Raw genomic sequence first — 23,782 nt, 5'->3', positions numbered from 1 at the left:
TTGTCGGGTTCTGCGACGTCTCTGGTTCTTCCACTTTCACATCAACCTGAAGTCGACTGAACCGCGCGCTGCCTGCTGCCGGCTGCCCGCTGCCGGGCGATGGTGCCTCGCGGCAACCGGCGGCATGTCGCAGTTCATGTAGCCTACTTCAGCGAGTCAAACCAAAGTTCCTTTCCCCAAATTCCTTCTCAACCATGGCTCAGATAACCCCCACGACAGTCTCGTTGTGGAAATACAAGACAAGTCAAAGAACCAACAAGAAACACTTGCGTTACAGTGTGTGCATTCACATTGATGTGGACGTTGAAGAACCAGGAACGTCGGAGAACCCAACGCGGTCGTTTGAGATTCATAATATCGGCTCACACAGCTTTTGGCCGTGATAATATATATTATATGATATAGATATCTGTGTAGGCTATATGATAATATTTAGATATAGAGCTCCAGGACTCCCGTGTGTTCTAGAATATTTACGGAACACGGCTAAAGGGTGTGCGCCTCGCCATTGCGATACATCCACTGTAAACAGAGCGCATGGTGGCTGCAAGCTGCTCAGGGCCACACCCCCACCCTCCTCCTTGACACGCCCACCGAAACAGCGCATTTGGGGGAACCTCAATGTGCGACTGGCTCGGAGTGGCTGTAACTCTGCACCACGGCTGAATTTAGGGAACGTCTTTGAATACTGTGTTAGTTGCCCACTAATACCTATATTAAAGAATACATAAAATAGCATGTCATGGGACCTTTAAGAACTGTAGGTGTTATGTGAGAAGAGAGCGATAAGTCATCTTTAACACTGTAAATCAACGGGGAGATAGAAGAAACGTGTATGTGTTTCTCTCACATGTATTACTGCAATTAACACTGCCGTTTGTCAATTATATATCCACAAATTGATGTATGGATGCAAACATTATATTTATGAAAAGCCTTTTCTTGGTAAACATTTAGATATTTATCGATATTTATATTTTCTTTAAATACGGCAAATACCAAAACAATACATTTATAAGATAATGAGAGGGCTAGGTTCTCATTCCCCTCTAGACAAGGATGGCCATCTGATTGTATTTTTTTATCTAACTATAGAAGATAGCAATACCGGTAGTAATACCATTCCGGAAACGGCATGAGGTAATGCCTTTCCCGAACCCGCTGTAGCTCAACCAAGACGGATTAATTTGACCTGCTCTCCAGAGCGAGGTGTTTAGGGTCAGCGCCGCTCATATTGGGACCCACGTGTCCCATCCTTCAGATGAGATGCTGAGGGCCCACCTGGGGTCCACAGCCCGCCCCGGAGAGGTGTACATACGGATCGGTCTGAGGACCTCACTGAAGCAGGTCTGATCACGGTAAGGGAACTGGGATCTCTGCCGCTATCACCATATGTTTCTGAATCACCGAAAAATATGTCTAAGTCATGAGACCTATGTATGTATGTTGTACATGTTTGTCGTAGTAGTTCTGACCATGACATTGATCAAATCTGTTGTTATTTGTTAAACTTACATTGTTAAACATATTGGTGTTGCAAACAAGAATAACACAAATATTAAATGAAGATAGAGTAGTAAACTAGTGAAAATGTTCAACCCCTGGCAACCAATTCTCTCTCTCTCTCTCTCTCTCTCTCTCTCTCTCTCTCTCTCTCTCTCTCTCTCTCTCTCTCTCTCTCTCTCTCTCTCTCTCTCTCTCTCTCTCTCTCTCTCTCTCTCTCTCTCTCTCTCTCTCTCTCTCTCTCTCTCTCTCTTATATAGTGGGGAAGGGCCACTGGAGCATAGAAAGCACAGGCCAAAGGCCCCCCCCCCCCCACAGGTAAGCTGTGGTTCGGATGATGAACTACCTCCTGCTCCATGACATACAGACCAGCTCAGTCCTAAAGCAGAGAAATGTTTCCAGTGCTTTCAGTGATCAGTTAAATGTAATAGACCACTGTATCCTGTACCCTCTAAACTTTCTAAAGTCTCCAGTCTGCTCGGAGGCACTGATGTTGCAGCTATGCACAGAATTATCTTTTGACATAACGGAGAACATTTCTTTTTCAAATATCGTTAGCCTCATAGGGCCCTATTTTAACGGTCTGAAACGCAAGTGGAAAGCGCAAAGCGCAAGTAGCTTTGTGGGCGGTTCTACGGCGCTATCGCTATTTTACAGGCGGATAAATGACACTTGCGTCGCGGCGCAAGTGTCAAAAGGGTTGGTCTGAAGCAGCCTAATTACCCGTAGGTGTGGTTTGGGCGTAACGTCCAACAAACCAATGAGAGTGCCAGCTCCCATCCCCTTTAAGAGCCATGAGCGCATTTGAATCGGACGAGTTGATATTTTGACAGCGCGTCTGCAGTCTCCGATGAGACAGATGCACATGAATTTCAAACTGCAAATGGCTCAGTTTATTGCCAAATAATATGGCCTAATTCACACATGGAATAAGGGGTTTTCTTCCACAACTTCAGAAATACTGAGTCCTCAAATAAATTCCGCCAAAGAAAACGTAAATAATATAACATATGATATGCGGTAACTGATCTATTTAATGAAATACGCAATACATTATAAACATTGTTTCTTATCAGTATTGTATGCTATCCTAATATGCATGTGTCTCCGCGGTAATAGACATTGCCATTGATTGTATTATGCGTTACGTGTTTAGTTTGCGTGTGTTTAAACAGAGCACACACGCGCGCCCGCATTCATTCATTCTTTTTAACACTCACTCGCGGTAAAACAATGTTTTTCACGATCAAATACTCATCAATCCTAAAAGTTATGGGCATGTAGGCCTATACGATGTCTGTGTCAAGAAAATATGTGTTTGCTGTACGGTGTTTGCAGATGCATTGATTTAAAAGTGCAACTTATTACCGCTGCATCAGCTGTTCTTTCCCAAATAATTTACCAAGAATGTGCGGCTAGGTAGATGAGAGAAGCAAAGTGTATGCGCGAGGTGCACAAGCAATCCGTATGCATCGCATGCGCATGTAGGCTATGCATCCGCCCTTAAAATAGCATCTGAACAACGCGCCACTGACTTTAAACCAGGTATTTCCTGGTCAGTAGCGCAATGGTATTCAGCAACGGCAAAATAGCGTTTGCGCCAGAACACGCCTCCTCCTTCCGCCGAACCGCCCCTTGGGGCGCATGATCAATCCCTAATTTACCGGCGAGTGGCGCTGGTGGGAAAAGAACGCTCTGCGCCAGTTGTAAACTAGCAACGACACATGCGCCAGTGACTAAGTCACTTGCGCCGGATGCAAGATAGGGCCCATAGTGTAATTGCTATGAGTCATATTTTGAAAAAAAAATGAATATGCAACCTACATCTATGCTAAAACTGCTGATTCACTGTGCCACATTGGCTATCGCCTAAGCCAATCAGTGTGTTTTTTTAAGTTCCATAATCAGTATCTGCCTACCTGACTTAGGTATTTACGTTAAATACAAGATGAACCTTAAAATAAAGCTTTGCTCCCTTTGCTGGTTAATTGTTTAAATAATGCACTATGTCTGAAGAAACACCTCTTCCTCTTCCCTGTTGAGCTGTACTGTTGTTGTGGAATAAGAGAAAGAAAGCAATGTTTAATATGATCTTGACTATAATGTCTTATAATCGAGATCACAATTTATAATATTCAAGTATTTTAAAAGCTACAGCTCTTCCTTGTCCAGTTATCTAAAACTAGGTCACAGAACTTTTTTGTATAGCTACTCCAGTTTTAACTGCATTGTTTGATTATCCTGAGCCTAACTTGCAAGTCCCTTTGGATAAAAGTGTCTCTTTTTAGTATTTCAGCCTTTCTTCCTTACACAGCTACATACATTCACAAGAAGCATTTTATATTGAAAGTATTTCGGTTTGAAAAGAGTCAAAGAAAAACAATTAGCCTATCTGTAGCCGAGCAAGAAACATACAACAAACAGCGAACACAAAAACAGAAAAACGACGTGGGCTATCTGCCCACATTTTAATTTGTTTGCCACAGCACATTCTACCCTTTTAATAGGAAATTGGTTTCAGTTAGTCTACCCTTCGTACTGAACGCTTGGCAACTGTAACTATCTCTACCTGTTGTCTTTCTGCCTTGTCTTGCTCTGGTGCACAGAACAAATGTCTCCAGGCCCTACAAAGCTAAAACATGAACCTCTGGGTACATGGAGGAGAGGGGATTGAAGGCTGTAGCTAACAGCCTGGAGTTTCTAGAGAAGGTGGCTTTCAAAATGTCAAGCTGCCTCCTTTAGAGAAACACCAGCAGAATTAAAGTGCAATAGCATGTATTTTACAACTCCAATCTTCAACAGCTTTTTGGAAAAGTATTGCATACTGCAATGAGATGTTGGCCTTTGGACATGGATGGTTCATCACGCTACTCCATGGCCAAGAACACTTTTAATACCTTAAATATTTTAATGGTGCGCAATACATTTCTTGCTTTGCCAAGGGAAGACCTCTGTTGTCAATCTTGTCTTATCATGGGCCGTCCTTGACCTTAGCTTCGGATTAAGCCATGACATTGGTGCCAGTCGTTAACCGGAAATAAAAAAAATAAAAAGTGTGCGGGCAGTTGCCAGGATGCTCCTCCTCATTCAGGGGGCATTTAATGTACTCAAGTCCATTTTAAAAAAAACGTACCTTTCTCTTGTTAGTCGGACAGATGTAGAGGTAACTCAGCACTGTCTTGGATCCTACTTTGTCATTCATTCTCTCATAGGTGGATCCGTAGTCAGTAGACCTGAAAATACAGAAGGAAAAACAGTGTGAACGAGTAAGCCAGTGTATAGAGCCACATAGATTTGTTTTTGTATTCAAAAGATCATGCACAGGACACACATGATGTCACGAGTTAAATGTGGCAAATAGTTACAACAAACCCGGTTTTAAAGAAAACAGAATATTTAACAGACTACACTACTTAAATGTAATCTCAAATCGGCCACTGTAATGTGCTTTGTGTCTTTCTAGTAGAATAAGGGAAGCCAACTCGATCCCCTGCAGAATGGACCCAGTGCTGTTAATAATTAATCTTTACCAATGATTTAAAAGAGCATATAATATATGAAGTGAAAAAGATACATGTGGTTGTCCCCATAGACAAAAGTTCTAATAATTAAAAAGTGGTAATGACCCTATTAGTTATCCTTGTCCCATGGAACATGACCCGACGCTGCTACCAAAACATCTTTGATATGACAGATCTTCTTTTTCAACAGCAGCAAATTTTCCCCATTCATCCACCATTTCTGCTTTTGCAGTATCAAATTGTCTTGAAACAAAAGGGTTTATTGCACGACTGCTGTTGCTACTTCAGCAGTTCAAACTCTTATTAAAATGACAGTATCATCTCATCCATTCAAATTAATTTGTGCCCGGCTCCAAAAGTCAAAGTAGTAGAAGTAAAGCAGTTCGCTTTCAAACAGATATTCGCTCTGAGATCAGACCAAACCAGCCTTAAACGAATCCGAGCGTGACGCCAGGGCGCTGAACTGCTTGTTTAGGACTTAATTACATTGTTAGAGTCCTCTGGTGTCTCTCAGAAAAACCAATATGGAGTCGCCTGTGGCAGGAGGTATGCAAATAAGGTTGTTGTTTTTTTCTCTTCCTTTCATAAATCTCCCTCACAAGAGGTGATTTATGATAAACCCAGTTGGGAGTGGGACTCATAAATCCATAAAGCCAAGTGAGCTCTGCAAAGCCTGTCTATTCTTAATAAGTGAAGTGAGAAACTAACAGTGGATTCTGGTGCTTGAGCTATCAGGTGATTCTACGGGGTTGAGGTAGCAGGGCATCATCGTGGATTTAACAACTACCTCCCTATCAGAGGCACTGCAATCTATTACTTATCGTCATCGGACAGATCGTCTGGTCCAATCTAGAGCGGTAGCTACACTTCCTCAAATCTACCCCTGAGCTTATCGGTGTGCAGTGTATCGCAGCAAAGTAATAGACACGGTCCCTACTCTGGGAACCATGGTTATGTTAATAACATAAACGATGTATACAGCGCCGGCCAGCACCTTTCTAAATCGTCACCAATGGGGAGTGGGTTCTTCAGTAGGTCCCTGAACGAGAGGATGCGCAGGGCTCATGAATGTAGCGTTTCCTGGTGGGAGTATGCATAATAGATAAGGTCAAGTACGATGTGGTTGAAGCTAGTGACCGAACGTTAACACCAGAGTCGGCCACTAGGGAATGTTTGGTATAGCCAGGAGGAGTGATTGTAAGGCTTAAGCATCCTAAGGGTGTAGCTGGTGTAGCAGGAGATTATGGCCTCTAGTCTAATATACTTTTTTGCTTTGGAAGGTTCTAACTGTGTGAAATTACCCTTAAGTATCTAAATAAGAACATGAAAGAAAATAGTTTTCATGTCATCATACTTATAGGGATTCAGATCGATAAATATAAGTGGACAGCAGAGAGCAACCATGGAGCAAGCATTCTCAATGTGACAACCATTGATTTCACTTTTGCGACTTCTAGCCTATATTCCTTTGTTCATTTGAATTGAAACCTTGGTAATAAAGTCTTTTTTTTTCACCTGGTTGTAGAAGTTGTTACAGCCTTCATGAAAAAACAAGGCAAGAACGCACGGGGCAAAATATCTACGATGTACTTTTAGTCGTCAATCTTGGGAACATTGTTGAGTCAACACGGCAGAAGATATGCCATGAGATAATGACGTGGCCTAGCATAAGTGCAGTGTGATTCTCCTAGCAATGCTGTTGTCTTTTCCTCAGTCCTTATGAAAGTCCTTCTGGTCTAGGAAAGGTATGTTTTTAGGAAAGAACAAAGGACGGAATTTTTGGTTTATTTCGACCAGAGTCCCAGAGATGTAGCTGGGAATTCTGTGTATTCCTGTAGCAGGGCATTCTGGGAATTGATGTTGGAAATCAGGATTATGTGGTTTGACGTAGCAGCTCTTTTACTTAAAGGTAGGGTATGCAACATATTCCAGAAGCATCATATGTCATATTAGTTGAAATTATCTTTACATCCGGACAGAAATCCATAAATCAAATGCCCTGACAAAAAAAATCGTCCCGTATGAAATGATTGGATAGCTTGCCTGTCTGTCTACCTCCCTACCCAGCTACTTGCATACACTCAACACGCAAACTTGCCTGTTCCATGCTGCAGGAAGATTCAGCACGATTCCCCACCTCCCCACTCCCCCCCGCTGGCCCGTGGTCACACTGCTCTCAAAGGCCGTGGCCTGGGCACGATTGCTCTCTTTCTTTCTTTAGAAAGAAAGAAAGATCACATAAGGACTACGTCATCCAGCTCACGTTGCGTATCCGCGCGTGTGAGCGTGTCATCTCATTAGCATCTGTACTTTGGCCACGGCACACCTCTCCCAAGTGTGCCGTGGCCAAGGGGCTGTTCCATGCTGGAATACAGATGGCGTGGTCACACTAGCCAAACCTTCTAGACTTTAGTATGCAAATGAGCTCGGGCACAGGGCCGCGGCCCAAGTGTGAGAGGCCCCTGAGGGGCCACTCACACTGTAGCCCCTGCACTGATTACGGATGACAGGCTTCCTCAAGACCAGGCCAATCTATTGCTAGCCACATGTTTTAGGGGCCACTCACACTTGGGCCGCGACCCCGTGCCCGAGCTCATTTGCATACTTAAAGTCTAGAACGTTTGGCTAGTGTGACCACGCCATCCGTATTCCAGCATGGAACAGCCCCTTGGCCACGGCACACTTGGGAGAGGTGTGCCGTGGCCAAAGTACAGATGCTAATGAGATGACACGCGCAGACGCGCGGATACGCAACGTGAGCTGGATGACGTAGTCCTTGCGCGACCCTTCTTTCTTTATAGGTCCATGCCCTTCTTCCCCACAACAATCATTTTAAACAATGGCGGCAAGCGGTTCAAGAGTGGGTTTACGTTGGTGCGATAGTGAAGTCGAGTGTTAACTTGAAATTTGGGCCGAAGACAGCATTCACGTTGCTGTTCTCCATTGTTGTTATGGCGGCGAGGACGCTTGGTGATGACGTATTTATCGTATTACAACGTGATGACGTATGTATGAAGGAGCAATCGTGCCCAGGCCACGGCCTTTGGGAGCAGTGTGACCACGGGCCAGCGCGGGGAGGGGGGGAATCATGCTGAATCTTCCTGCAGCACGGAACAGGCAAACTTGCCTTGTGTGAGTGCGCCCTTAGGGAAGTGGCTTTGGAGGGAGGCCCAAATTGTTTTTTTTCTGTTGGATACCTTTAAAATCGACCTTACTCGCGGATTTCTCAGATTTCTCCACAAATGTGAACTAAAGTCCTTTCATCATAAAATCATTTATGGTAAATAGCCAGGGCTGTTGATAGAACTGAGCTGTGTAAATCCTTAGTTACAATTTACATGCAAAACGTTCTTAGTCATTTGCATGTTCTTAGTCAACACCATGCCCAGTTGCAAACAGCACCTCACTCAAGTCCTAACCTACATTCATTGTTCACTCCACAATATGATGTGTTTATATTTCCCCGCCACGCAAAAGAGCATTGATGATTACACTCTGCATGTCTCCTTCTCCATTCAATCTATATTTTACACCCACGGCTTGACTGACACATCCAGGTAAAGTCAACAGCCTGGGAGTGTTGACGCGACCGTCCCCGGTCGCGACGACAGGGAAACTATCCGCCGCACCTGTCAAAACAAGCCCTCAAAGCCATATCACTTTGTCCAATTGAACAAGTGAAAAGGAAAAAAACACACAAATAAAACAACGTCTCAATATTCATGATTGTCTGCGGGGAACGTGGCAGTGATGGCAATTAGCATGTGATTACAGCGTTTCCTCCAGCCGCCCCACGCTGTATCTCTGTCTCTCCCGCTCTCCTTCTCTGTGTGAGCCCTGTCAGTGTCTTGCCATCCTATTCATTCCCATCAGCCAGGTCCTGGGAGACGCTTTGTTTACCTGCTGTTGTATCTGCTGAACCCTTGCAGATACGATTTAACAATACATGGGCAACGCCCCTCCTGCATGTGCTCTACATATTTTGTTCTTTGAAAAGATGTTCCATGGAGATTGCCAATGTTGGCTTTGCTTGATTGTCCCTATACATCCAATAAAGGGACACGGCATCAAACAGATCTCCCTTTGGGTCGTATCCTCGTTCTGTTTGGGTTGTGGGGGGGGGGGGGGGGGGGGGTAAGGGTTTACACTGGTGATCCCTGCTCAAAGGTGCAGTTTGATCCCCCAGGTCCAACACCTGTGGGCGTCAAAAAAAGAGTCTGCCAAATGAATAAATAGTTAGCAGATTTGTGAAAAAATAGGAATACATACTGAAAAATATTGAATCAGTGAATCATTATATTAAAATGTGATTTAAGATGTCGATCATAGTCAACATCTAAGTGTGACGATTGTTTCTGCAAAAAAATAAACATGTATATCAAACAGTATCTGATGGTGCTTTTACAAATAAAGACATTAGAAGCACAGAAGCAAAGAGTGGTCAGAGTTCTCATTAGGGAGAGAGAGAGAGAGAGAGAGAGAGAGAGAGAGAGAGAGAGAGAGAGAGAGAGAGAGAGAGAGAGAATGCACTCCCACTCAATCCTGTCCGTCTCCCAGGAGCATCAAACAAAGCACCGAACTCCGGTGGAACACCTGCATTCATGTATGTATTCACTCGTTCATTCTGCCATTGCTTTCTTGGCATCGACTCAACATTGTTCATGTTGTTTTAGCCCATTTTATCAAGAGAGTAAACACTGAGATGTGTTTTAGGTTCACAGTGATAACGTTTGATATAGGTGATATAGGTGAAAACCCAAATTAGTATGGTTGCTGAGAAAACTGCTAATCTTTTTCAGGAATCTTAAGATTGTGCCACTAAAAGATCAACGCAAAACAACCAAAGTACATTGGATCAAACACAGAAAGAAAACATCAAGATGACCCAAAATAACTGTTGACCAAACAATGCCTCCAGAATCGGGATTCATAACGACGTTTGAATGTCTTCTCTTGCAGACACTGGGCTAAATGATAAATGACCAGGGATAAGCCCTGCGGACCATGATATCACTCGAGCCACGAACTGTGGATGCTCGATGCATATGCCCTGAATAAGTCAGCGTTTGCCTTTAAAATAGAAATAACCGCAAAAGGTTGCCTTCATCTTATGAGCAATAACAAATTCTGCTGATCCCGGCGATTGCCACGGCGACGGGGATCAACATTCCGAAAACCCAATCGATTTAAAATGGCAGAGGTCGATGTGAGGGAAGATTTTCCAAAATTCTCTGAGATACGTCAGCGAGCGCCGAGGCAGCAGATGTGAGGTTTAATAGCCTCTGCTCACATCAGCAGTGCATCCCTCACAATGTACAAGCTGTCAGGGAGTTCATCTCCACAATATTCACTTACCCCCAGCAGCACTCCAGTGCATACTAACGTATGCCGTCAAGTACACCAACTGGTTCACGCCCACAGAGGCATGTTTCTACGTTACATACGCGTACACGTACATGTACAACACACATACACTATCCAAACAATACACACAATCTATCACACACACACACACGCACGCAGGCAATCTCTTGGCAAATGTAAGAATTCAGTCAAGCGTAATGTAACGGGCTTTGGAGAAGTGCCATTCCCTGAGATTGAGAGACATTAGCAGGTACTATGGATTTGTTGTGGCTAGCAGACCTTAGCAGGTAGCACAGGACTGTAGTGGCTAGCAGACCTTAGCAGGTAGCACAGCACTGTAGTGGATAGCAGATGTTAGCAGGTAGCACAGCACTGTAGTCGCTAGCAGACCTCAGCAGGTAGCACAGCAGTACTGTAGTGGCTAGCAGATGTTAGCAGGTAGCACAGCACTGTAGTGGCTAGCAGACGTTAGTAGGTAGCACAGCACTGTAGTGGCTAGCAGACCTTAGCAGGTAGCACAGGACTGTAGTGGCTAGCAGACCTTAGCAGGTAGCACAGCACAGTAGTGGCTAGCAGATGTTAGCAAGTAGCACAGCACTGTAGTGGCTAGCAGACGTTAGTAGGTAGCACAGCACTGTAGTGGCTAGCAGACGTTAGCAGGTAGCACAGCACAGTAGTGGCTAGCAGATGTTTGCAGGTAGCACAGCACTGTAGTGGCTAGCAGACGTTAGCAGGTAGAACAGCACTGTAGTGGCTAGCAGACCTTAGCAGGTAGCACAGCACAGTAGTGGCTAGCAGATGTTTGCAGGTAGCACAGCACTGTAGTGGCTAGCAGACGTTAGCAGGTAGAACAGCACAGTAGTGGCTATCAGACGTTAGCAGGTAGTACAGCACTGTAGTGACTAGCAGACCTTAGCAGGTAGTACAGCACTCTAGTGGCTAGCAGCTGTTAGCAGGTAGTACCGCAATGTAATGGCTAACAGATGTTAGCAGGTAGTACAGCACTGTAATGGCTAGCAGATGTTAGCAGGTAGTACAGCACTGTAGTGGACAGTAAACGTTAGCAGGTAGTGCAGCACTGTAGTGGCTAGCAGATGTTAGCAGGTATCACTGTAGTAGCTATCAGATGTTAGGTGGTACAGCACTGTAGTGCCCAGCAGACTTGTCACTGAAATGCATGTCAGATATACGGACAGCAGGCATGAAAGAATAACAACAGGAACGACAGCGGTACTGTGCTAGGTTTCTTCCAACAATCCACTATGTTGTAATACACCGTGAGATTGCAGTTCATTACAACAATTATTTTAGATAATAAGTGTCAAAAATAAGTTCTTTGCTTATATTGAATGCTTACAGAAATGGAACCAGGAAAATGTTACCTTAAACGGCCCTTACTCTGCAATCGTCTTGCCTCTCCTCAGGCTGAAAACTACCAGCCCTGAGAAATGGCTGAGAACTTCAGCTCCAGTCCAGCGGTACAAAGCACAGTCTCCGGACATTGTGTACTGTGCGTCATATTTTGCATCCCTTGCACCAATTAACAGATCTGACGCCTAATTGCATCATTGACGCTGTTGCCTAAACACCTTTAAGCAATATGTTTCGACGATGGGGTGAGGAGGTTGCTGACATCATCCACTGATTGCTTTAAGTGACTACACGTGTCCTCGGCATCTACCCCTCTCCCCGAGCTCTTCTCCATCCAGTCATGCCAGCGAGTGAACAAGTGTCTCGACTTGAACTCGCCCCAGAACCTGGCTTCCAAGGATGAAACTTTAAAGAGAAGTAGGAAACTTTGACATCTTTTCAGGGCCCCTCGAGGTGGGGATTATTTTTGCATGAGGTCTGAGAGTTTTTTCGTCTTCGTCCTTTTTTTCTTGTTTTTCTGTTGCAGGCCACGTAAGACGGTCCCCACGGTGACAACCTCCTCCTGTCCGCTCCGTGCTTCTGCGGTGCGGTGGCCGCTGACCTGAAACACATCGCGGGGCTCATGACTCACGGCCCCGGACGACACCAGCGCCAGACCTTCTCTCAACCCCCTCAACACATCACCGCTGAACCCGCTGCCGCCCTCTCAATGGATCACAGCAGGAGGGAAGGAGAGGGGGGGGGGGGGGGGGGAGGGGGGGGTGGTTGACGGCTCCCCCGGGAAAGACGAGACAGAGCGGGGGTGGTGGGCGGGTGGGGAGGGTGATGAAATCCTTGACGTGGGTTGCTTCTGACTTCCCGAAAGCCCAGGAAGAGGAAGAGTAGGAGGAGAAGAAGGGAAATGACTGGTGTTCTTTATTCACAGTGGCAGAATGGATCAACCTCCCCTGCTGGCTGGGGGGCGTGGGGGAGGCATGGGGAGGTATGGGGGGAGGGCAGGGAGAGGCCAGAGCCCAGTGGCCCAGAGCCAGAGCCCAGTGGTCTGGGTGGGTTGAGGTTTCGGAGGGAGCAGCAGTGCTGAAGGTTCCTCCGGAGTGTTGTTAGTGATAAAAACCGACATGTTGGGGTCAGGTGGAGGAAGGGGTTCATGTGCTAAGGGGGGGGGGGGGGGGGGAGCTCTGTGATGGAGGATGCTCTGAGCGGTGCGGATAGCCAAACAGTATCCGTGGTCTTTCTTTGCGATCAATTCAAAGCACTTTGAAATTGGCACTGCTGGCGCCAGCAGGACAAGTAGCCTGTTCACATGCAAGCAGGCTTTGAGATATAATTGTCTTAAAACATAAAGCAACATTTTTGTTTTTGTGGGCTCTTAAAAGTGGGTGTATTATCTTGATCTGCTGGCAGGATCCACTCACATCCGGTCCAAAATCGCAGTTGTATTGCATTGTTTCAGCCAAATGCAGTCATTTTAGATTGGTTGCTAGTACTTAGGTTATGAAAGTTAATCTTGTTCTAATGGTGCTATCCAAAAATAATAGGAAGGCTTTAGTGTAGATTTACATTTGTAAGTGATGAGTACAGCTTTTATAGATAACTCTTCTGAAATGGATACGGGCAGTTCAGACTAAAATGCAATCAAAGGGAAGTAAATACAAGGGCTAGGGGGTATTCTCACAGTTAAAGTATTCGGGACAATTTGCTAAGGTTGTGAGAGGAAATTAGCCCATTGTCAATCTTAGGTATGAGGTGTTCTTGTAAACCAATTCTGTGTCCCATTTTCCAGAAATGTGTGTCTACTACTGAAAGATTGCTATATGTGTCATGGTCTGGTGTGGTCAAACCCATCCCTATTGTAGAAATCAGTGACAGCCTAATGAGCTGTCAAACTATATCCCCGGAAAACTCCTGTGAGCACGCATCAACAAAGCTCGCACTCTTGGACAATAGCCAAAGTCAGATGAGACAAAATGAGGCAAACCCCCCAAAAAATCCCCTCCATCTTCCCTACGTTAGGCAGCCAATTATAATGAAGGAGAGTAGCACATAAACTATTGATTCATAGTGCTGCTACCTGCTTTGATTTATGCCCATCATGCACTCTATATGAAGAATTTCCAAATCAAAATCACTCCCTCCTTCGCTGTCAGTGCCGAGACATCACTCCGCGGCGATGAATGGCACACAACTGCAATTGTTCAACCACACGCCAGCTGTTTCCCGTGACTTTGACTGAACCAGGTTAAAATATGTCTAAAAAATAAAAATACAACATAAAAACAAGCCTATAAAAGCCAGACGGAAATCTTTCTCAAAGTCTTTTCGAAATAGTCTAAACTTAAAAGGATTTTAGTGGGATGGCTTGCTCATCTCCCCTCATGCATCACGCTGCAACATTTAGTTTTTTATTTCGTTACCCTGACAGGGTAAACAAGTTCTGCCGGGAGGAGAGTGAGAGCTATACCAGAACACTCAACAACACTTTTAAACTACCTCTTTGTCTCCATTTCGTCTCCAACTGCTATTGGACACAATGGAGCGGATAGAACAGCCCGAGTGAAGCCCGGAATAACACAAAAAGCACCAAGGTATGGAACAACTTGAAGGATAGATGAGAAGGTTATGTATTGCCCCTGACATGCTCAACAAATCGTTGCTGCTGTTTTGAATACACAACAGTAAAGGGAAAGGATTTTTTTTACACAAGCCGTAGACACCTCTGTGTCCCAAAGTCGGCCGGCCTACTTGTCACTGAGTTGGTGCCCGGCCAGCCATCATCTCAACTGCTAAAAGCTTGTGGGCGGCCATGTTCGCTCTGAGGCCGGGCGTCACGCAACTGTAAGCCAGTTGATTTGGACGAAGCAATAATAGGAACCGGGGCTTGAGCGCCAACCGACCAATCAAAGGCCGGCCTCGGCATAAAGCTGCAGGGCGACCCACGTCGGCCCAAAGGTCTCTCTGGGATATTTGTGTCATTTCAGATAAGCTGTGGTGTTGTCAGAGATCCAGGGCCTACCCACCGCCATTCACCAACACAGGACATTTAATCATACGTTTGGCTGTTGCACTTGAAAATCAATTCCCTGGCGGAATACAGAAATGTAAATAAAGAATGCAACAAAACAAGAGTAAATTGTGAAGTGAAGCATTGTCTAACATAGACAGTGAACCCCAAAGTCATAACACAGACATGTGTTTTATTAGGGTTTCCTATTTTATTTTTCGTAGCATGCATCGTAATAATAAGAATAGGATCAATTCAAAACACAATTTATCATACAATAAGTCATTTGAACAGCTTGGATCTTGGCGTATCAAATGAAAAGCAATCCCTCACCCTCCACAGTTCCACAGCGGCATGCATGAAGCCACTCTCTCAACGAGCACCATCTTCATGAGGCTGGACAGGCAGATTAGTTTGTGCCGTTACCCGGGAGAAACATGACTAATAGCGAGATAGATTTGCAGGCATGCATCTCCCCTCTTCTCCAGCAATCCTCACTAGAGTCTGAATGATATCACCGGAGGCAGCTGGGCCCTTTGTTATTTGATATACTGCAGAGGAATTAACAATAAGAATGTTGTATGTTTTATTATACCCCATCTAAAAGGGCCGATGAGTGAACAACGTGTTTACCGCGAGTGAAAGCCAAACACTGACTCAGGCGGTGTCACAAACACACAGAATCGGATTGTGGAAATCCCCCCATTGCCTTCTGGTGATGGAATTCACCATTTGCTATTATGACAAGCAGCAAATGAGAAACGGCTTCAGGAAATAGGGAAACGCTCCAGAGTGTGTAATTAAAAAGGTAGGAATTAAAATAATGCTGGGAAGCAGCATTAAAATGACCTTTTCGAATAACAATGCAACATGGGAAAAAAAACTAAACAAGGAAACAGAAAATGGAGCTGTTTATTGTTTATTAGCGCTAGACAGGGAGGTGAGGGACAAGGAGTTCCTATCTGAGCTTCGATAAAGCGATGTTTTTCCAACGTGTGCCACCTTGCATGTTAATCGCGATGAAACGCAATGCACACGAGGACGGGTTTTTACTTTTTTTCATGTTGTTGGTTCGACAAATGTGGATAGTTTGGACAATAACGCTTGGCTACTTCGTCGTCTTGTTAATCCATTTAATATGCTTCGTGGTTAGGCAAATGAGGGGGTATAAGCAGCGATGCTTGGGCATGTATTGCCTGTGAATCCCAGCCAACAGCTGCTTATGAATAATAATACAGAGAAAATAATTTTTAGTTTGACAAACATGTTGTGCGTGCCTGGCAGGACAGACGGTTATCACCACAGAACGTGAAAAGAGTGTTACAACAAAGTGGAAGTATAAAACAAACCCGACGGCTCCAAGATCGGGCTGAGATTCCTGCTCATCAATTACCTCCATTTCTCCTTGCTACACGCATGTCCTCTACGACCCCCCCCCCCCCCCCCCGCCCTCTCCTTCAAATGCCTCCAAATTTACTTCCGTGGTGAATATAACAACCCAATTCTTTTCCCAGAAAGGCTGTCAGAAAAAGTGTAGTCTTTGAAAGTTGCCGCCTGCTCATCCTACCCCGGCCTTCAAGGTGCATTTCAAGTCCAATTGCGAAAGGTCAGAGACATCAGCTGGGCCCTCTTCTCCACGCACCGGGTTCTTATTATAGGTACTGACCTGTGAAATATCAAACAGCCTAAGAGCATGCTCAGCAAAATGATGCAATTTGAGAGGATGTCACTCCTCACCCCTGGGTGACCTCATCCTGGCACACGGGCGAGCGAGCGAGAGGATAGTAGGGGCTGACAAGTTGGAAACTCTCTCTCTCTCTCTTTGTTTCTGTCTATCCATCTCCCTGGTACTCCGGGGCGGGCTAAATTACCAGACGAAGATGGGAGAATTGACTTGAGTGTTTTCTAAATGAAACCGGCAATAAGTGGGCAATCCCACTGAAGGATTTCACTTTTCTTTCACGCTCCATTGTTCTTTCACTTTTGTTATTCCTGTCAAGCACACACACAGACACGCACGCACGCACGCAAACACATTATTTATATAGAGACAGCAACTTAATGCCCCAGCATTATGTAATACATTGCAACAAATCCAGACATTTTGTTGCAAGATATTTAGAGTTATTTATTTCACACATAAACATGCCACGACACGACATGGACACAATGCGACATAGGGAGTTATCTTTCCACTCTTTTAAGATTACTTTTTAAAATGAGCCTTAACATAAACCTTGCAGTCCCAAACCCAAAACCTCACTAACAGTAAGCCTATGCACCCAAACACCTAACCTTAACCTCCCCCACACAAAATAAATAAATCGAATCTACTTTTAACCAATCCACATCCTTCAACCTTTACCAGTCTCAAATCTTACCACAGCGATACACTTTAACTTTCTTCCCTCCTTGGAACTAGATCTTTATCTTCTGCTACAGTTGACATTTGCCACTTTATTCGTCGCTTCGCATCTGAAAAATCATAACATTTTCAGCTATTGATGCACACCACCAAAGAAAGGTTATTTGATACAAATCTATCGGCTGCTTTGAAGTCAAGAAAATGTAAAAAGGTCAGATGACCAAAAGGTGCAAAGCGATTCTTTAACAAACAAAACCTTGTTCTCCTGGAAGGGGTTTCTTGTGGGTAGTTAGACAATGTTACCATTAGCCACTCAATGTGACCTGAACCAAGGATGTGCGGGATTCAGAACATGTGGAAATTCTAAATGTCAATAATTTACATCCATACATTCTGTTGTATTATTCAATTCTTCACCGCTGAAGCACTCACCTGGGTTTACACTGCTTAATAATAATAGCTTAAACATCCTCAATGCCAATAAATTATACGTAAATGGACAAATCCTCCAAAACAAACATACTCATGAGCACAATCTGATTTGTAGTTTTCGATCCAAGCAAGCAAACTTTGTAGACTAGTAGCACTAGTCTACAAAAGGAAAAGTTTTTTATTTTTTGCTCCACTCAAAGCTAGAATCATACCAATTAAATCAAAAATAATTACACTAAAATCTCCAGAAATTAGATGTGAAAATGGGTGTTAATGAACCGGGACAAAGTGACTAAAGCGGGTAATGTCCCCTAGAAAATAAACCGGAATGAATATTTGCTGGATATTTAACGAGATGATTGAATCATCAACTAACATCGGAGCGGGGGTTGGGATTGTTGCTTTGATCATTCTTAAAAAATATAAATTGGACTTATCAATGATTAAGTCATCATATCATTAATCCAAGTTAAGTAATGACATTAAGAGACATCACAGGATACCTAAGCTGCATTCATGCTAATAGCATTTAAATTATGACAATACACATATCGTAATAATATTGATGTTAATAACATTTAAATGACTCCCATTCACATATCGTAGTAATAATAACTATGTTCTGGGAGTATAGTGTCTAGCCACCATTATTATGATCTTATTATCTGCAGTCTGACTTTTAGGCTGAGACCAACAAATGACCATGTAGTTGTAATGGGCTTAGCTAGAGCTGAAAAAAGCCTGAAACAAGGTTGTAGTTGTTTTTTTCGTCAAAGGAAAGTGTTGAATATCAGGGTCCTAACAGAAATAGACATACATCACTTTCAAATTCTGGTCGGATTATGACCTTAACTCAAGTGGCTACAAGATACATCAATGCAGATGATGGTTAGGATTTGGACAGCTAAGGTTAGGGATCATACATGATCCAGGGAGAGCTGTGGATACTAATTTCAAATGAGAGTGGCCAGCTCCCAACACTTTCGGCGTGTGACACACGCTTTCACCTTCAGCCTCACCTCGCTGCCCAACCAATTCTACCACCAAAACACTGCGACAAGCAACAGAGATGAACAGGTCTCATGGTCAAATCGTTATGGTTAAACCAAGCGAACGACTTTGACTCTAGAAGTATCGGTATCTGAAATGGCTCCCTGATTGGTCTGCGATGCATATCACACTGTTGATTGGACAGCTGGTGAAGATTACAGCCAGGAGCCAAGAAGGCATCGAAGCAAGATTATGATATTGGAAACCTCACATCTTTGACTGTGTGTCCTTTATTGGGTTAGTGTATGTCTAATACTGTGAAATTGTGAGTATTCCCTGGGTGGAACTATTCAGGCCGTGGGCGTAGTCAGGCTAGATCCTTAAATCTTAGACCTAATTAGGCTCCCGCTTCTGCCACATGTGAAAGCTGTCTACTTTTCTAAACCCTCATGCTTAAATTAGTCCAAATATATGCATATGATTAAGTGCGAGAACATGCAAAACACACTCCAGCCAGATATCCAAAGTTGGCAACCTTCTACTAAATGAATGCACACACGATCAACCACAGTGCCGGATCGTATGGTTTCAATGTAAGGATTTCAGAATGGACGCAAACCTAGAATGAACGTGGCCTGAAGGAAAGGATCACAGTCAATAGAATCTGTCTAAATTAGCTCCTGGATAAACAGGAGAATGATGTGACCAAGATCTGTCTCGATTTCAATCAAGACTCACTAACGTATTCTGGAGAGGAGTTCTGAAAGTGGACAAAGTTCAATGGCCCGTCTCGTTTGTGAGAGACGCGTCTACAAACCTGAGCAGTGCTCGCACTTGCCGGTGATTTGTGTACTTCACTGGACAGTTAGGACTTTCACAAATGCTCTTACACTGACAAACAAGACTATTTTGAGGGTGGCAGGTAAAAAAAAGCTCAGAGGAAGCTTTTGGAGGTTTGATTTATTGTCCGCGGCGAGAATCCGACCTTCGCAGACTCCCCTCCATGCCACCAAGCTCAGAACGCACCTTTGAATATTAGGGAGAGTGACTGACGGATTGGCCGACATGGTATAAGGTCAGGATGTTCATTACGTCTGACAGACTGGCAGACTTTCAGGTTTTCACCACTCTTTTGAACTTTGCTGAAAAGAAAGAAAATAATAACCCTGGATCAGATTTTCCTATCCAATGTTTAACATTCTCTGAGACCCCTTCTCACCACCAATCCATGGACTCAATTAGCAGCCAGCAGACCGATGAATCACGGCCAGACCATCGTTAGCACACGACGACACGTGTATTTTGCTGAGTTTCGCCACCGCTCAGCTAAGCTAATTTGCTCTCTCTTTCTCATGTGTCTGTGACTTAACTTCAACCATCTCCCGGCATCTCTGGGGATCCTGTTTTAAGTAAGACCCCTGTGATCCTTTCTGCTCCCTGTTATGGTTATCAAAGGGTTATTGTATTCATGAATTGCTTCAGCTCCTCTCAGCGACCCTACAGATATGTGATTGGGCAGGGAGTAGAGAGCCAATCTTAAACGACAGGGGGAACATACTTGAACTCCTAGCAAAAGTTATTATTCCACAAGCAACCACTTATCTGAGACTGTCTTAAGACTCTTTTCTCAGGTCATCATAATCAGCAACCAGTGGTTTGGAGATCATTATACAGATGGACCCAATATGCACATAGTGACATTGTAGTGAGTAAAGCATTCAGAGGTGTGTGCGTGCGTTTGTGCGTGCGTGCATGCGTGTGTGTTTGTGTGTGTGAGAGCATGCACATGTGTGTGTGTATGAGAGCATATGTGTGTGTGTGTGTGTCCAATTATCTTACAGTGTGCCTAATGCCGGAATTGTGTTCAATTCACACTGGTTTCCAGTAAATGGCCAAACTGTGTCTATCCATTTTCATTATCTTCTTAATCCTGGTCAGGCCCGCTGGGCGGGGGTTGGATTCCAGAACAGATTGCTAATCCATTGTGAAAAAATAAAACCAAAAAGCCCTCACACCTGCATGCAATCAATGATGTCAAGTGACTGTTATTTTTTAAAGGTGGGAGGAAACCCAACAAAATACCTTTTTTCACATTTTTATATTTCATCATGTGAAATTCACCGAAAAAGGTACATATATATATATTGACATTGAAAGACATTTCCATCAGCATTACAAAGTGTTTGTATATCAAGACCCATCAAACCTAATATATAGAAACTAATGAAAAGGCGATCCAGTAGGATTACTTCAAAACAATTCAATCACGAAAGAAGACCTTTCATAATTGCCTCTTTGTTTATCGTCGTCACTCTCCCAGTCTGCTCATTCTTAGCGTTGAGTCCATTGTTTCCCGTTCCCAAAGCGTTGACAACTCACAAACCTTAGCTTTTCTTAGCACCTCTTTCCTCAACTTTTTTCATCTCTGTCAGCTTCTTTCAGCTTTTGAAGCGCCAACTGGGAACCACTTTAAAAGGCATCAGACAGTGTCTGATGTGGCCATTTGTCTTCTAGCACTACAGCTCTATTGCCTTGTATTAAACTTTAATGATGTTGATACACCGATTACCTGCGGAAAAACCCTCAGACTCTGTTGTGTGAGACTCACATGGGGCCAGCGTGTGTGACCTTGTGTGAACACACTCAATGATTGTGTGTCAACAATGTATAGAGATGTGGAATATCCATTGTAACATCTACATGCAATTACTCCTAAATAAATAAATCATTCAAAAATCCTTCTCAAAAACAATAATGTGTACCATTATAAATATTTGTTTTTCATGCTTGTACTACAAATCTCATCAATAATGAAACTGATGTAAAGAGCTTGATCCCTGTTCAGATATATCCTTGCCAGATATAGGCATTGAAAAGTTTCATCCCTTCAGCCCTTAGTACTCACCTCCACAGAGTGCTCTCCGTGACACTGCCAATGTGGAAGTCATACAGCTTGGTCAGGATCAGAATCACCTGAAAGCACAAGAGGTGTCAACGTTAACCACAATACTGCATTAAAGAAATAAAATAGCATTCTGTCAAACTGCAAGTCCAGGGTATATGTCTGTTTACTTTTGCATACTCCAACACTCTTGTAACCGTCACAGTGGCCTTTGCAGGAAATCAACGTCATCGATGTTAGAACGACTCAAACCAAAAAGGAGATAAATGGAATCTTTAGAAACTTAGAGGCAAACTGAACTTGCAAGATCAGGCTCCAGCTGATGATTATATGCAGGAGTTGATTAATCAAATGATATTTCTTTCGATAAATTAATGAATCATTTAGACTTTGAAATATCATGTTACCAGAGTCAAATTTGACATCTTAATGAGCTTGTATTATTTATATCAACGAATTGGTTATCAAAATCGGATTTCCATTTTCTGTTGTTCGACTAATCAATTAATTGGCTAACTTGCATAATACCTATTCACATTGAGCTGTAGTGTTGTTATAAAACAAGAACCGCTGACCGACTAGAGCATTTTTTGAGAAGCTGTGAAAGACACATTTTCTGTGAGGTACGGCTTATCCATCGTCATCAGCATGGACCTCTGTACTCCAACATGCACTTAATATCAACTCTTGATCCAAAAAAACCCAGGGATGGACCAACGTTGGTCCAAGGGATGCTGAGAAGATGGGTTTGCTGAGCTTTGCCTCTGTGTCGCATTCAGAGACAGACGAGGCACTTTCACTTTGGCGCTGAACTAGGGGCTCAACAACAGAACCGGCAGCACAAGAAGTGTGGTGCAGTCCACAGCTAGTGGCTCCTCTAAACTAGAGAAGTACAGAAAAATCGAGCCATCACGCGGCTCACCGCCTTTTGAATCGTTTTTCCACGAAAACAGGGTCCGGACATTCGAGATGAAAGAAAAGGACTACAGTTTTGAACACATTTGATGTCGGCCTGTTGCAGCAGTCACACATGGAAGCAGTAGGCAGACAGATGGGCGACACAGCCGTTGAAAGGGAGGACGGGTTGTAAATAGTCCGCACAGAGGGCGTGTTTTTATTGTATGCCGCCATGCCGGTAACATCCACATCCACAACATCTGGCATTTACCCGCTGCGGTTAAGAAAATACATCAGAGGCCGTGGGGAGAAATGTTAAAGCAACGAAAACATAACATTGACTATCAATTATTATTCTGGACAAAGCGGAGCAGCGGCAGGTGGGGGGGGGGGGGGGGGGGGGGGGGTGTATCACACTATGCTCTACTTTCATGCACCGTCACTGTTTCTTGTTCTGAAATAAATCACTATTCCACTTATTTGGTATCCTTAAAAGCCTCAACTCTCATTTATCACAGACACGCACATGCGTACAAAACACACAACCCCCGCACCCCTCTCACCGATACACCCACCCACACACATCAACACACAAACGGAGGAAGTGCAGGATTCTTTAAGGCAACCTGACAAGCACAACTTGAGTCACAGGGCTGCGAGCGAGGTTCAAAAAAGTCTGGCTCTGCATCTCACGACAGCCAGGCCCAGTCACCCCATAGATGCGAACACTCAAACATGAGGGAGCGACTGAGGAAGAAAGGAAAGAGGATGGTTGGTCTTCCTGCCCTCCTGTCTCCCAAAGTCACAAAGCACCCTTGAAACCCTGGTTTGGAATTCGTCTGGCCCGCGGAGTGTGAGTCAGAGTTGGGTTGTGGACGAGCTCGCCCGTTCGTCCGGAACCCAGAGAGCTCTGGCACAGCGACCCAGCTCCAGGGCTCTTCCTCCTCCTACTCCGACCACAAACGTATGGTTCGGGACGGGTCAGATTGGGCCAGAACCTCAGAGGGAAATATCACACAATACGAAGTACTCGGTGCTGTTATAGTTTACTGAGAGAGGAAGATATAGCAGTATTTTTGTGTGCAATACAGAATGGGGCTGTGTGTTTGTTAGAGTTAGTTTTTGTGTGTGCATGTGTGTTTATGAATGTGTGCGTCTGCATACCTGTGTGTGTGCGCAACTAGGTCCGTAAATGCATGTGTATGTGATGAATCCCCATGGAATCTTTACAGTCAGTAATCCTTGCCTTTCAAGGGACGCCCAGATACACAGAGGCCTTCCCTTATGACACTCCAAAATGCTTTTGTTCCTCTTCATCCCTCAGAAAGAAAACTCTCAAAACCTCAAAATGGAGAATGTAGAATAGTGATGATGAGGATGAAGACAAAGTGCTTAGAAAAACACCAGGTATGATAGACATATCCTCAAGTCTTCGG

The 23,782-nt window shown here is 44.1% G+C and overlaps 1 protein-coding gene across 2 annotated transcripts in view; it reads right to left on the bottom strand.

Moving 5' to 3' along the window:
• sorcs3a (sortilin related VPS10 domain containing receptor 3a) overlaps nt 1–23,782 on the bottom strand; it is a 136,058-nt gene that overhangs the window by 58,532 nt on the left and 53,744 nt on the right. For both annotated transcript variants that reach the window (XM_060046459.1, XM_060046460.1), the window contains exons 2-3: nt 21,453–21,520; nt 4,637–4,736 (exon numbers count right to left, since the gene is read on the bottom strand). In XM_060046459.1, the coding sequence (XP_059902442.1) occupies nt 4,637–4,736; nt 21,453–21,520 (168 nt within the window). The remainder of the gene's footprint in view (nt 1–4,636; nt 4,737–21,452; nt 21,521–23,782) is intronic.

Source organism: Gadus macrocephalus, chromosome 3 (assembly GCF_031168955.1).
Source record: "Gadus macrocephalus chromosome 3, ASM3116895v1".
Classification (NCBI taxonomy): Eukaryota; Metazoa; Chordata; class Actinopteri; order Gadiformes; family Gadidae; genus Gadus; species Gadus macrocephalus.
Note: the sequence above shows the minus strand (reverse complement) of the source record. Positions and strands in the feature narration are given on the sequence as shown.